The following is a 15242-nucleotide window of genomic DNA, read 5'->3' on the forward strand; positions in this document are numbered from 1 at the left end:
ACCTATTTCTTTTCATTCTAGCTTGCCTAAAATGGAAAAATAAAGTGCATTTTAAAGTGCTTTAAGCTGTCTCTGTATTCATTTAGTATGCTGGTACTAGGAATATGGATTTTCAAGCTGTATATATCCTGAGGTTAAATTAAGACTTTTAAAAATATCCCTATATATTAAATAACATGTTGTTTAATAGAAAATTTATTTTTACAAGTGACTTACCAGTTATGGATTTTCATTAGTTGGCTTAAATAGCATTTTTGAATATGTGTATTTCTTTTTTTTTAAAAGGCTTTCCCTGAGCATTTCAAAACATATGGGTTGCTCAGCAGCCTGTGGAACCCGTTATTTTCATTTTTGGATCTCAACATCTTGCAAGCTTTGTTTTCTGGTCAAAATTCTTCTGCTCTAAGAAGGTTAGATAGCTCTGCCCTGGGGATGTGGCCTTTGTAGTCTGAGTAGGTCTAGCATTAAATGATTACGGCAGTTTCCTCTTTCCAGAGTATGAAGTGTCCTGTTCACACAGATCTCTGAGTCCCAGAGGCAGAAAGAGCTTACAAGCTTAATCTGTACTAAAGCCTCAGTTTCTTACATGGCAAAGCAGGGCTAAGGTAAATAAGTAAAAAGAACTATTTTTATCTTTGAATTATATTTCAAACAAACAAAAACCCACCTGTAAACCAAAAGGACACTACAAAGTTGCTCCAACAACCTGTTTTAATGGGTTTTAATATAGACTACCACAGCTTTACATTGTAAATCATTAATTTTATACTGTTTTCTGGAATGGGATTAGTAAATTGCAGACTTTTTTTTTGTGTGTGTGTTTAATTTTCAATAAGATATGATGTATTTATGAAGGCTTAGGCTTTCTCATAAAAACTGGTAGTTTGCAAGACCTATCAGTAAATTTCAAAATGCATTTTAAAAGAACTGAGATTAAGGTTTTAATGACTATAATTAGTAAAGCAATAGACCATAAGTGATCTCTTTTATTTGTGGAACTTCAGAATGTTGCATTAGTGAGTTTTAAAAACTTATTTTTGTCAGTGCTACTAAAAATAATTCTTTATAAAAGAATTGTAACGGGTTGTACTACTATGTTCAATAAACGAATGTTCATTTGATACAGGCTATTTCTAAATGAATTTCTGTTCTAAATGAAATAGCTACTGACAGTCGGCACTGAGAGCTTGTCCTTTGTCATACAATGTGCTTAAAGGGGCCTGTTAAATATGGAAAAAAAATGTTACTGACATTCTTCTCCAATGGGTTTAACTAACCCATAGAAGGGACCACTGTCATACCTGTGAAGTTTCCTGAAGACACTGTGGAGTAACTCAGAAGGAATCAATCAGTCAAAATGTGAGTCATAAACAAAGGGAGCAAAGCTGGCCATGTGGGTACAGTTAAAATAGAAGCCATTCTGTATTCATATATCAAATATAAATAGTGTTTTTTCAGACTAGAAACAGTTTTTCCATTTGTCCGTTGCTGTGGTTGGGAGAGGTTGTAGGTGTGGGTTGTTTGGGGTTTTTTTAGTTGGGCTTTTTGTTTGTTTGGTTGTTTTTTTTACTGTACAGCCTTTTTTAAAAACAATCTTCTCCAATGCCTATGGATTGAACTTTTCTTATACTTGAATTCATTACCTTCATTACCATTCCTTTATGCTCAGGCTTAAATCAATTAGGTGTCTCTCCTCCTCATTTGCTGTGGTCCCAGAAGAGAGGGAAGACTTGCTCTCTTGAGCTGTATTTTTTCTTGTGGAAAGTAAAGTAATTATGTTCCTTAGTCTTTGCCTGTTCCAAACACTATGTTTTCCTTGATTTTTTTTTTTTCCCAAAGAGATGAAAGAAAAAAAATACAATTTTTTGTTCTCCTTTGAGTTCTAGCAGGAAATGTCATGCCAGTAATTTCTGTGGGACTATTTGAGTTCTAACATATAATTAGACACTCTACACTTTGCCTCTGTGAGTTGGTAATGTTTAAGAGAAGTCAGTCAAGATAATCTTTATTAATAATAATCTCACATATACTTTGCAGTTGTTATAATAATAATAATAATAAAGGCTTTTTATTCTGTAGTTCCATCATGAATTTTATTATTTTAATAATCTGTTTCACATCTGGATTTTGATAGGGTGGCAAAAATGATCAAGTTCTCTGTAGAGCCAAGCTGAGTTAAATTTAGACTCTTATAGCTTGTTCATTTGAGCAGAATGATCTCTGTGCCTCTGAAATGTGTTTTGACTTCTCTCTTTTTCAGTCGAAATTATTGACATGAGAATGGATTGCATGTGTGGCATGGCCATATAGTCGATTACTTGATCAAACTAAGATTTCCTGTTGTGGAACAGCAGTTAAGATATTTGAAATCAGGCGAGATTAGTGTGTTCGAGAATAAGCAGAAGGTGAAAATGATTATGGGACCCCAGTGAAACAGTAATTTATTATAAATTCTGCGATGCATTGATCAGTTCCCATTGTCATTCTACATACGCACAGAAAAAGATGGGAAATACGTCCTATGGGTCTGAGTATTTGAGCAGTTCCCTTTGTGGACTGCTGGCAAGTTTATACGACAAGCCAGGCTGTGTCATTCAGGATTTGTACTGGCCGTTGGGAGGTCTAAGTGGGCTGCTTTGGTAGGAGACAGTCCTCTTCATGGGACCGGTGGGGAGTGTGCATGCATCCTACCTTCCCATGGTCTCCTGTCTTCATGAGCTGCAGTTTAAGGCAGAAATTATACAGTCTTGTCCTTTCCCTTCACCTCTTCCTACCTTTAACAGTGTTCTGTAGCCTTTGATTGGGTGGGGACAGCAAGAAATAATTCTTAAAATATTTACATGGTTCTTCAGTTGTGTTATAACTTATGAGAGTCCTGGTAAATTCTGGATGCAGGTGCCTGTGTGGAAGCGTGGGTGTACCGCGCAGGCTGCAGTGTGTCGGGGCTTGTTCACACTCTAAATGAGCTGAGCTAGTTTAGGTACTAGAATTAATCAGTGTGTGGCAGTATGTTGTTCCCTAGAGAATAACTTACCCTATTGCTTGGCAGGATAAAATGGCCTGTGTAAAGCTTCCTAATTTTGCAACTAGAAAAAGGAAAAACTACAGAGGGTGTGTGTAATATAAGCACTTGACTTGGCCATGCACAAGGTCCTTGGAGTCTGAAAGATGCAGAAACACGCTTTAAAAGCGTGTAGTTTGTGGCTGGTCAACAGCTCTGATAATTAGGATTAATCAGTTATTGTCTTAGGTAAAAAAATAACATTGCTTTTAAGAAATATTAATTCTCCAAACCTGTAATTAACCCACTCTGCTTGCTCCCTGCTATCTGCAGCCATTCTTGCTAGAAGGATATTACAGTGGCAAAACTGGGAAAAATAGTAGTTTTGAAATAGTAGTTTGAACTGTTTCTTTACAAGTTTTGTTTTTGGTAACTGCTATGCCACGTCAGAGAAACTGGTTTATCAGCATCTCAGAATTCTAGGAATTTTAAGGAGCTGGCAGTTATCTGAAGTAATTCTCAAGTAATAACTTAAGACTGAGTAATATTTAAGGCATGGTAGTACATTCATTTTTGGGCATCTAATAAGCTCTTTTTTTTTTCTTTTAAATAAGCTGTGCATCACCAATGTTTATTTTTGAAGAGGAAATAACTCTACCTTTCGGTGCATGAGAAGCAGTATTTACTGTTAATTATACTGCTTCTTTGGCATTAATGGCATGATTAACTTAGACTTGGTTTTGCAGTTTAGGGATGACTAATTTTATGAGGCTGGTGTTTGAAACTCTCTGGTTATAACTGGTATTTTCAGGGTACTTTCAATATGGTGGCAAGTAAGGGCCGTAACAAACTGAGTCAGTATTTCCTATATAGGTCTTAAATTCTGCTGGACAAACTAGAAACTCCAGGGCAGAAAACCAGATGTTATAGCTCCGTTGATGGTTTATAGAAGCTCAGTTGTGCAGGACCTTTTCCCTGCTTGAAGCTCCTGAGGTCAGAAAAACCGACTGAAAATAACCGGTATCATTACATAGCATCAGACTGTACATATGCCTTCCTGGAGAGAGCGTCTTTTGGGAGGTGCTTGTTGGGGTTCTCTAATTTCTCTTGATGTTTTGATAACGGCTGTAGCCTTTAGTTTGTTGAAATACATATGTTTCTGTGCAAAGTGCTTCTTGTTTGCTTGTTTAAGTAAATATTGTCACTAGATTTTGTATATGATTTTTTTCAGCCAGCTCTAGTAGTTCAATGATTATACATTTTCCAAGGCTTTTTGACTGTTCATAGTGCATGTATCCTATTTCATGGGTGTGTGGAGCACAAGTTCTGACGAGGATCTGAGAGCCAAGTCTCTCTGCCCTCATCTTGGTGTCAGGATGTGGCAAGATGTCATCTCTGCCGCCTTCTCTCTGCTACCCTCCCTTTTTTCCTCCTCTATCACATGAGGGAGCAGGCTGGTAGCATGGGACTTACGCTTAGCCTTATGCTCCTGGGCTGTTACATAGCTCGTCTTCTTGTGCCGTACGTTCAATATGTTGAATTGAGGGAGGGTAAGACACTGCACTGAGGGAAACTCCGCAGTTCCTAGTGTCACGCTGAGGAAGTGGAAGATGGGGACAGCTTCCACCTTGTTGATTGTTTGCCTGGTATATCTGTGCCCTGTCTCTTCCACCCGAGTCGCTGATATCCCCATGTGTAGGTGCTGTAAGAGAACCATCCACTGACATTTTTGTGCAAGCTGTGCGAGATGCATGTGCCAAGTAGCAGATGTGGAGAGGAAGAGAAAGCGGAGACTGAGTCTGTTGGGTTTCATGTTTCTTTAAAAGAAGTAACTTTAAATATTTGTGTAAAGCAAGCCAAGCAAGTAAATGTTACATTGCTCTTAAATCTTTCTATTAGTTAATCTATCAAGAGTTGAAAGCAGCTGTTCCAGATGAGTGGTCACCCACTGATGATGAATGGTTTAACTCACATGGGAAGGCAGTAAAGTCTCACACAGCGTAAAAATCTGTAAAAGTAACATACAGACTTCTGCTTTTATCTTGCCTCCTCTCTTGGGGAACTTGAGAGAAATAAAATTCGTTTTCAGTATTTCTTTTTTAAATATGACTAACAATATTCTTTCTTTTTGTTTCTTTGCCTAGGGTATTTATGTAAGGGATGCACCTCTGAAGGACATAAAAGTATTCAACGCTCGCAGATTCGTAGCTCTTTTTAGTGTGGTAAATGCCACGAAGCGGGACGCTGGCAACTATCGCTGCATGATTCGGACAGAAGGAGGAGTTGGTGTATCAAACTATGCAGAATTGATAGTCAAAGGTATTTCACAATAAAAAATTAACTATTTGCACGTTCAGTGTATGGAATAAGGACCTGCAATTGCTAATTCAGTAAGAATGTCACCCATAACCTGTTAAAGTCGATAAGAAGTTCAATAAATAGACTTTGTTTATATAAGTCTGAAGAGTCTGTCCAGCTGTAACGAGAATGACAGAAAAAAGCCAGGGCTAGTTAACTAATTACTTTTTGATTGTTGTTTTAAATAATTCACCAAAATGCGCTGTTTAGAACTATATATCTTTAAGAGTATATTGACAAGATATTTGTTTTTAAGGTATGAACATAATAAAGGCTATTTACCTCCTTTATGGAGATTGTATTCTAAAAATATATTTGCTGCACAATATGAAAGATTACATTAAAATGAACACATAAAATGCACATATTCCAACATATGGAGGGATGCTTTTAAAAACAGCAGGAAACACCTAAATGTAAATAGAATGCATACAGGTATGTCCATCCTTATTATAGAAAACTGTGCTAAAACAATTTTTTAACATCATTATGTTTAAAATAATCAAAATTGCATTTTGATTGCTTCTTACTTCTATACTAGTATTCTGGAGGAACAAAATTTTATTTTTGTTCTTTCAGGGACAAAAACAGATTCTGGTGCACCTAAGGTGTGGAACCACATTATTGTGTTACGGGTCTTCACTTTCTTGTCCATTCTGTGCCTAACAAAGAAGAAGTGAGATGAAGGGCTAAAGGTTCTTTTTCTCTTCTTTCTGAAAACAATTTGATCCAAATTGGCAAGGAGTGAATGAGTGCCCTAAAATTAAATTCCCCAACAGTGTGGAATTTTCCTCTGGGAATTCAGAAGGACGCACTTGCATCTATTATGCATCCTCTGATTTTAGAAACAGTATCCTTCATTGGATAGACTTTTTTTCTTTTGAGGATAGCATTTGGATTGTCACAGATGATATCATTATAGCTGTTCTAATAGAATTAAAGAAACTTATAGGCTAAGGAGTAACAGGAGCAAGAATCTAATTTTTGTGTAGTACCTTCTTGTTGCTCTGCTTTCCAAATTCTGCTCTAGGTTTTATCTTTTGGGTTAAGATAAAAATTAACATTTGTTATGACTTAGTCATCTAATCAAAAAATCAGTACCTATTGCAGTATAAGAGCTTGTACAGTTCTGGTTGCAGACAGGAGATTGGATAAGGGGCTTTGTTATTAGTTGATCTGGGATTTGCTCTTTTCTTTCTCCTAACTCTTTAATTATTTTGTATATTTATAAACCTATATGGAATTTCTCAGGACTTTTTAAAGATGTGATCCTTTTCCTAAAGGCAACTTGTATGTAGGGCTATAAGCAAGGTGTGGGATAACTGTTACATCTGAAAATGTAGCAAGGACCTTGTTTCTGAAGTCAGAATAGAAAGCACATGGATTCATAGATTAATAGATTGGTATGTATGAGAAGCTAGCAGTTTGAAGAACAGGAGCCACAGAGACATAAGTGAAGAATCAGGCCAAGACATTAAAAAAGCAAAACAAAAGTTTTGGGGAAAAAAAGATGAGACAAAGAGAGAAGAACAATAGAGTTTACATTAAGAAGACATATAGGAAGCTTAACAGTTAGGCTGTAGATAAGGTCAAGTTTTTTGAATTAAATAAAAATCAGGGAGATACTTAAGAAGAAAATGAGGAGTGAAATAATGAAGAGGTGATATGGTTAGCACAGTATTTGTGAGATCAGCAGGAATTAGTTGGAGAGGAAGAAAGTTGGGCTACAGGTTAGTCTGGGGAATAAAAGGTTACCAGTAGAAGAACAAAGCCATTTTCCAAAAGTAAGAATGTGGGATTAGTGGATATGTTTTAGAGAAAATGGAGAGAAGCAGGACAAGACAGCGAGGAGGAGGTTGTGAATAACCAGTGTATGAAGATAACATGAGAAAACAAATTGTAGTGTGAACACTTAAATGAGCTATTTGAATGGACAGATGAAGAAAGAAACAAATAGACAAGGTGAAATGAGAATATAATTATTAGGCATGGTGGAAAAAAATGAAGTTATTTCAGTCCAAGCGAAGATAGCATGAAAAGGAAGTAAAAAGGAGTGGCCAAAAATGGAAATATTTGGAAGTCAGCAAAGAGAGCAAGAAAGGCTGGAATATGAACCCCAACAGAAATGATGAAGCATCTTTTAGACTTAGCATCAGTGGAAATGAGGAAGAACAGAGACTGCCTGAAGGAGGCAGATGGAAGATTTACTGCATCAGTGACAGGAGATACAGAAAGCCAAAGAAGTTAGATTTTTTTTTTCTCAATTTCTTTGATTTAGGGTGTTTTAATTTATTAGTGCTCCTTTTGCAATGCAGTAGATGAAATTATGAAGCGTATTATTAAAGCATTTGTGCTTACCCAGATTCTTTCAGAAAATTTGCACTGGGCACTGTGAACGAGTGTATAGCCTTCGGGTGTAATCCCATTAACTACTTGTAGAGTGGCAAAGTAATTATGGTAATCCCCGTTGCCTGTACTGGAGCTTTTATGAGACCACCTGCAGGTCATTCCTTCTGACCTAAAAAGACCTGTTTTAAACATTGTGCTGTAAAACCTTAGATGACTATACTGAAATAGCAGCATTAGAGGCTAATTAGTAAATATGTTTTCTTATTGATGGCATATAATTAAGAAATTGTATTTCCTATTTTTTTTAGCAGCTTTTCTGCGATGTTAGTTAGTAGAATTCAGAGATAATGGATTGATTTCAGTGCAGCTCTATCTTTTTTTTTAAATCCATTACAGTCGATAAATCATGAAAAAATGTACATTTACCCATATTGCATGTAATGCTTAGTATACTTGGGAATTACTGATGGGTTAATAATAGTGTATGTAGAAACGGTGGTGTAATTACTCCCCACTCTTTGTTGGAAACAATGACTCTAATTCTCTTCTCGTTTACACTGGTGTAACTAAGATGACTTACGAGGAATTTCCCTGGAATTACACTGCTGGGATGACAGGAGAGTCAAACCTAGCATTTGTAAGTTAGAGTCAGTTCATCCCGTTTAGGGTGCTCTGTTTTGTTCTGGTTACTGAAATTGTAACTCAAGTTGCAAATAAGTAAATCCTGCACTGGAGTTGTATTTTTTTCAAAATATCTTTGGTTTTAAGTGGGGACACTTGCACAGTAGAGTGGGTTACAACTCTGTACAACGTTCATTCTACTTCGTTGTAGATATAGTTTCACTAAATAGGAACTTACACTAAGTAGATTCCAGTTATTTTCTTGTGCTGCTGTGGCATGATGTTGTGTGGCATTGGAGATCAGGTACCAGAACTTTAGAAATCAGCGCAAGGGCCACTAGTGCCAGGTGCTGCAAACCAAACCTGAAATCACACAGGAATAGGAATCAAATCTTGAACATGAGAGATGTGAAAGAAACTGCCAAATGTTCCTTTTTTTGTTGTTTGTTTTTTTTCCCTTCCTTTTTTTTTTAACCTAAGCACATATGGTTATAGCAAGGTTTAATCTGCATAGGGGGGAGAAGCAATTAAAGAGCTGTCAGTTAATCCCATGTTATCTTATTAAAGAATTGTAAACATGAATATTGTCTAGTTAATAAGCAAAAAGCCTGTCAGTGAACAATTAGTCTGGCCTTCAACAAGAAGGTGAAAAAAGGGGTTTTTTTGGAAAACTGGTTTGTGTTATCTTATATGCCTTTTAGAGGACGGTGAAATAAAGTATTGATTGTTCTATTTAAATAAATCCTGAAGGGGAGGTTTTCAATTTATCCAATTGTTTGTTCTGATAGGAAAGGCTGAAAAGACAAGTGCCTTGTCATTGTGTGTGCTCAAACTACACGGTATCCTCATCTAAGTTTGTCAGAGAATTGGATTGAAATGTCAGTTTATCTAATGGGAGACATGAAATTGGCCTTGTCAGATCACCCACTTATTGTAAAAAACAGCAGTTCGTATCTAATAGGTGACATAAAAGTAATCAAACATTGAGCAAAAGGAAAATAGTAGGGTGGAATTGATTAAATGTATTTGGTGAAGTAAATTAGACTTCTACATACAGTCCCTAGGTTGAATTTTTCTAATAGTGGGCAAATCCAACACAGATTAGATTTAAGAGAACAAAATGAGCCTGTCTGAGCAGACATCAGATTATTACAGAGTTCAGACTTCTTATTGAGTTCAAACAAGGTAAACCTAGGTGTCAGATTGGTCCAAAGGAGTTTTGTTAGGTTTTTAAGAATGGGTATAGAGAGGTAACCACCTGTAATGCTCGCAGCGTATATGTCTGCATCTTTCCAAATGGAAGGTTTAACACCAGGAACAGAACCAAACCTCTCCTGAGCCTCTAGAGCAAAGAATTTATTCAGGAGGGCAAAATAATTTTGAGATCAAGCCACAGTAATAAAATATTAAAGATTGCTTATCTGTTGTATCGGTTGTTCTCATACATTAAATATACACAAGTACTTAACATCTGTCTTCTCTCTGCCAACTAGCCTTTCATGCTGAATCCATCAGTCTGTCGATACCCTTTTTTACAAACAGTGGTGGTATTAGGACTTATTTTTATGGTTGCCTGAAAATTCATGAAGTCCTGCTTTTGAATGCTTATATTTTGGCAAAGTAACTTCAGGCCGATATTTTGTAGTGCAGGTGTGTGCCTCAGCCTGAAGGTTTTGAGAAAACCTCCAGCCAAAACAGTTGAGGTAGTTCAGCCATCTTAGCAAAATTCCCATAGGAAAGTGCTGAAGACTCTGGGCTTTGAAGCAGGAACTTTTTTTCAGGAGGGTAATAGTTATGTCAAAAATACTGTTTTTCTGTTCCTGCAAAAATCTGTTTTCAAGTGTACTCAATTTACAAGCTACTGAATAAAACCCACCAAGACCCTTGTTCTGATACGTACAATAGAGACTTCTCTGAGTTAAGCTCTCAAATTCCTCCCAAATTCTAGATACAGTGAACAGAATTTAAATGCAAGTACTGATCTGAGCTCCGCTGGGACAGACTGGATCCAGGCACAGGAATTAAAAGCCATGAGCTTACCATTCCTGGGCTTTTAATGTACAGCCCTCCACCTCTCCAAGCCCTTGTACGGTGAGGGTAAGATGCGTGATGCATGGTGTTGGATAGTGAGGAGTGCAAGAGCAAGTAGCTGCACGCTCGGATGAAGTTGTTAGTGTTGGGACTGAAAAGTGTGGCAAACTGGGAGGTGTTTGGAAATGAGAGGGCAGGTAGGTGAAAATGTGGACTACATAAACACTAAAAACTAGGGAAAAAGACAACAAAGAGTGAAAGATAAACAAAGTATGTGTGCATGTATATACATATATATATATGTAGGGGATGAGGATGGGGGGATGAGGCCAGTGGAAAAGGGAACTCTCTGGAGAGGGGAACTGTCTAGTACAGGAGGGGAGAGGAGGAGCATGGTTAGAACAGCAGCGGACTGGAAGGCAGGGAGAGGACCAGGCACAGAGATTGTAGATACAGGCTGGAGTGAAAAAAAAAAACAATGCTGAGGTGGGAATTTAGTGGTGTTTGGAATGTGGCGATGGTAGAACATAGTGTGAGGAGAAAATGAAAACTCAGCAAAGCTGAGACTGGGAAGAGTAGATGGGTTTAGACCACGTAGGTGAGCTGACAAGGATGGAGCGAGATCAGTGCAGGCTGAGGCACTACTGTCTTAAAAGGGAGCTGGTGATGGTGAGTCAGGAGTGGGCGAGTCAGGGCAATTGGGTTTGGGAGGAATCATGCTGGGGAAAGGGAATAGTTTGTGCCTAGTTAGTGATGGGTGGTAACAATAATACTATTACTACTACAGGGCTTAGCAGGATATTTACTAATGTCCAGCTAATTAGATTGTGTGTACTTATCACTGTACAGTACAAGGACACTTGTTTTTCTGTAAATTTTCAAAATGTGTGTAATATTTTATGATATTTTCAGCAATGACATTCTTAAATGATGAATTTACAAGTAGTTCTAAGAACATTACAATAATGGCTCAGGTCAAGTTTTAGTCCTGAACAGTGTCAGTAAATGAACAGTGTAAAATCAGCTCATGTTATGCATCATACTGTTTAGAGGTGTTGTTTAATTAAATAATTAAATACTTTGGCAGGAATTATTTAAAGACTTCTTTGAAAAAAATATTGCATGAAGAACTGTGGTGTTTCAAAATCATTGCCGTGTCTTTTGTTAACAGGGTGGGTATTTGTTGCCCTTAATCCACAATCAAAGGCTGCAAAATGGCACTGCTCTCCATTGTTTCCAAAGAGACAGAATCATTTGCGTACTCAAAAGAGGAGCACAATGCTATATATTCACGTATTTAAAAAAAAAAAAAAAAAGAAAGAGGAAAATGGGAGACAAAAGTTCCTAAAGCTGTTTAGTTGATTTCAAGACTATAAAACCATAATGATTTGATTAGTTTTATAATAATTAAGATGTTTTTAATGTGGAGAGATTGTTGATACCCTAATCACGAAGCGCTGAACAGTATCGTGGGAATATCGTGGCATTCTCTTTCTAACAGTTGCTATTTAGTTAAAAAAAATTAGCTCACAGGATAAATGTTTCTTCCTTGATCCCCCACAAATGTAGCGTGGCTCCAGTCTCTCACCTCAAAAGAAAAATCAAAAAATGTTATTGTTACTATTGAAGTAGATTGTTTCATTTCTCAAGTTAGCTGTTCTGAGCCACAGATAAGAAATGTCTAGTTTTTGTGTCCTATAACTCACTTAAATCTCAGAGATTTACATTATCTCTGCTGGCATCTCTGTGTGATGTCTTTCCCCTCCGTATTTAAATTTTAAAGGAACTGCAAAAGATAAAGATGTTAGGGTCTTACAGAAAATGTTTGGAAACTCTGTAGCGTTTAAAGCACAAAGCAGTGTAAATAAAGGAGTTGCCATTTTGAGATGTTTCCAGTTAATATAAAAGCACATAAGAATAAATAGTTTAATGCATGTATGGCTTAATTTGTTTTTATCTTCTGCATAAGAGAATGGCTGCTGCTTATAAAGGCTCTGTCTTTTTCCCATATTGACTGTAAATGATACATTTATGTAGGTTGACATTAGAGCATCTTCCTAAAGCTTTCTGTTGTCTGCAGACCTCTGGCTTTGTTAGGTGGCCACTATTTTCTTTTCATAAGGGATTACAGCCATCATCATTTGTCACAGCATTCAAGAAGAGGTCAGCAGTCTGTCCAAAGTCTAAAAAGCATTAAATTTGAAATTATGAATAAACTTACCTTTTTTTTTTTTTTTTTTAGTTAATATACTATTTTAAAAGCCTATCTTTAAAGGGTTTCACAGTACTGAATAGTTCTGTTTCAAGAGAGTTCTACAGGGAAGAACTCTTTTTTAAGCTAAACCATCATACTAAATAGCCACTGCTACAAGCTTGTTTCTGCAATCAGTTGAAATTCCTTCCTTGAATGTTCACACCTGTAAAATCACAGGTCTATGGTACCATTAATACCATAAGGTATTAATCGGAAAATAATTTGTATAGTATTTTTTTGAGACTACCCCAGTGGCCACCAGTAAAACTGCTTTCAGTGAAAGATGGTGCTGCAGTCTGGTACTTACCTGATTAAGTGATTCAAACTCCCCAGTATCTTAAAACAATTAAACCATTCTGCATAAAAGAGGAATAAATAAGAACAACTTTCATACCTTAGTCATGAAATCAGCTCATTGTATTTGGTAGTGCACTGTTTGTATTAAAGTGTCTGCTTGACTCTGGTCTCATGTTTTTAACCAGTCACTTAATAATGAGCATAATATTTGTAATGAAAGGTTCATTTTATGTAATCTCAATGTCTGGTAAAAAAGACTACTTTTAGTATTAAACTACGTTACTAGTACTAAACTGCAGTATATGCAGGCTTTGCTGAAATCATGCAGCTTGCATTAACCTTTTGCACTTTGGTCACAAAGGAATGAAAAATATGCCCCGAGGGATAAAAAGACAATAAAATACTGTCTATTTCAAGTACTTGTAATACTTGGAATGAATTGGTATAACCACTAACCTTAGTGACCTAACTCCTGAGTTCGCATTTTGAATGGCACTGCAACAGCCTTTGGTACCATTTGAAACTTGAAAGTAATTAACTGTTCTTTCAGCATGGCTAAGTAAATGCCTTAGGATGCTCTATAAAAGTTCCATTTCATGTCTTGGTTCACAAACCAGCCTAATGATTTAAATTGATGCTAAATCATTTTGAGTCAAGTCAGAACTGTTTCCAGACATGCTATCGCTGTATGAAGCCATAGTTTATATACTTCAGGAACAATAATTTCAATAAAACTGCAGTATGTGTCTAACTGAAAGATGACATCAGTTTGCCATATATTGCTACTGACACATAACAGTGTTTTTTCTAGTGATATGCAAATGTAAACAATGTTCTTTTCTTTATGTACTGGAATCTGCCAAAATATATTAAGCTATTTTTATGTCTATTGCAATCAGTAATAATTAGTAGACATCTTTGGAGACATTCTGGGTTGTTGTCCGCTGTATGACATTCTTCTTGATAGTAATCAGTTTTTTTGACATGAAAATATATAACGCTGATGCCCAGTTGCTGTTTTGTGATGTCATATTTCGGCAATTACTAACAGATTGCACAGTTTGAAGGTTACGTAAAAGTGTACAGTGCTAATGAGAAACACTGAGGCATAGCTAATCTTCAAGGTACTTAGTGCTCTGGGAGTTCACTACTCTTTCTCTGAATGAAAAAGGTAGCATAATGTTGGATAATTACGTTTGTTAAAATGGCAATTCTATTTCTCAGGAAATATTAATATTTATTTTCAGAGTTCCTTTCTCCCTTGTGCTTCATTCTTTTATGTTATTTGCTTTAACTCTGACTTTCAAGTCCTTGAGAAAATGATGAAATATATAAATTCAGCTTCTTTTCTGTTTGCCCACCTATATCTCAACATGTTGGAAAATGGTTAGAAGAAGCGGATAAATCTGAATCTACAGCTTAGGGTAGACAGGTGTTTGATGTTCATTACATATTCTGTGTAGCCTTAAGAAGGTGGCAGTGTTTGCTGATAGATACGTTAAGAATATTGGATCAAACAGTGCCTTATTACAGTGGCCTGGTTTCATTCTATGTGAATATATTTAACCAATAGGAAGGTGAATTTTATGCAGATGTGATGCAGGAAACAGCAGAGTAATTTCCCAATTAATCAATAGGAAAAAAATTAATTTGTTATTTACCTTTAAAAAGAGACGGTCTGCAATTTTTTTTTTTGCAGTCTAATTTAAAATGAGATGTCCATCACATAATAAATAAAGTTGTTTAAAATTTTTGCTCATTTTTGAAACCTTTAGAATGCAAACTATGAGGAGATCACACGAATACTTGCTCTGTGAGACAAAGTACTCCTTCTGCATGGTAGCTAGAGAAAATAAGCCATTTTATGAAATAGTCAGAGTTACAGTAAAGTCTCAGGAATTCTCCCAGCTCTGTTAGAAGCTCTTTCCTTTAACCAGGACATAGGACTTGAAAAAAAATACTATATTTGTTCTGGTTACATGGAAGTCTGAAAATCTGAAGGCTGAGTAGTACAATCCATGAGAAATAATGAATAAAAAAATTGATGTTGTTTTCATGCAGAAATCACTGTTCTGCGTGTCTAAAAATATATCTAAGAATAGACTGCAATATCAATTTTAGCTTTAAAATGTTAGTTTTGAGTAAGATTTATATTTACGTCCAATAACAACTGTATTTTGATAAGAAAACCTAAGGTCATCTTTCTTCTTAGATTGGAAGTTAAAAGTTGCCATGTAATGTCTAGTGAATAGAACTGCAGTTGCATCCAGTTTGAAGTTACACGGTATAAAACAAAAGTTTCACGTTAAAATCTCCAAGTGCATAAGCAAA

General features: G+C 36.3%; 1 protein-coding gene across 4 annotated transcripts in view; it reads left to right on the forward strand.

Moving 5' to 3' along the window:
• PTPRM (protein tyrosine phosphatase receptor type M) overlaps positions 1 to 15242 on the forward strand; it is a 481541-nt gene that overhangs the window by 184500 nt on the left and 281799 nt on the right. For all 4 annotated transcript variants that reach the window (XM_074146330.1, XM_074146332.1, XM_074146329.1 and 1 more), the window contains exon 6: positions 5146 to 5320. In XM_074146330.1, the coding sequence (XP_074002431.1) occupies positions 5146 to 5320 (175 nt within the window). The remainder of the gene's footprint in view (positions 1 to 5145; positions 5321 to 15242) is intronic.

The sequence above is a fragment of the Numenius arquata genome, chromosome 4 (assembly GCF_964106895.1).
Source record: "Numenius arquata chromosome 4, bNumArq3.hap1.1, whole genome shotgun sequence".
In the NCBI taxonomy this organism is placed as follows: Eukaryota; Metazoa; Chordata; class Aves; order Charadriiformes; family Scolopacidae; genus Numenius; species Numenius arquata.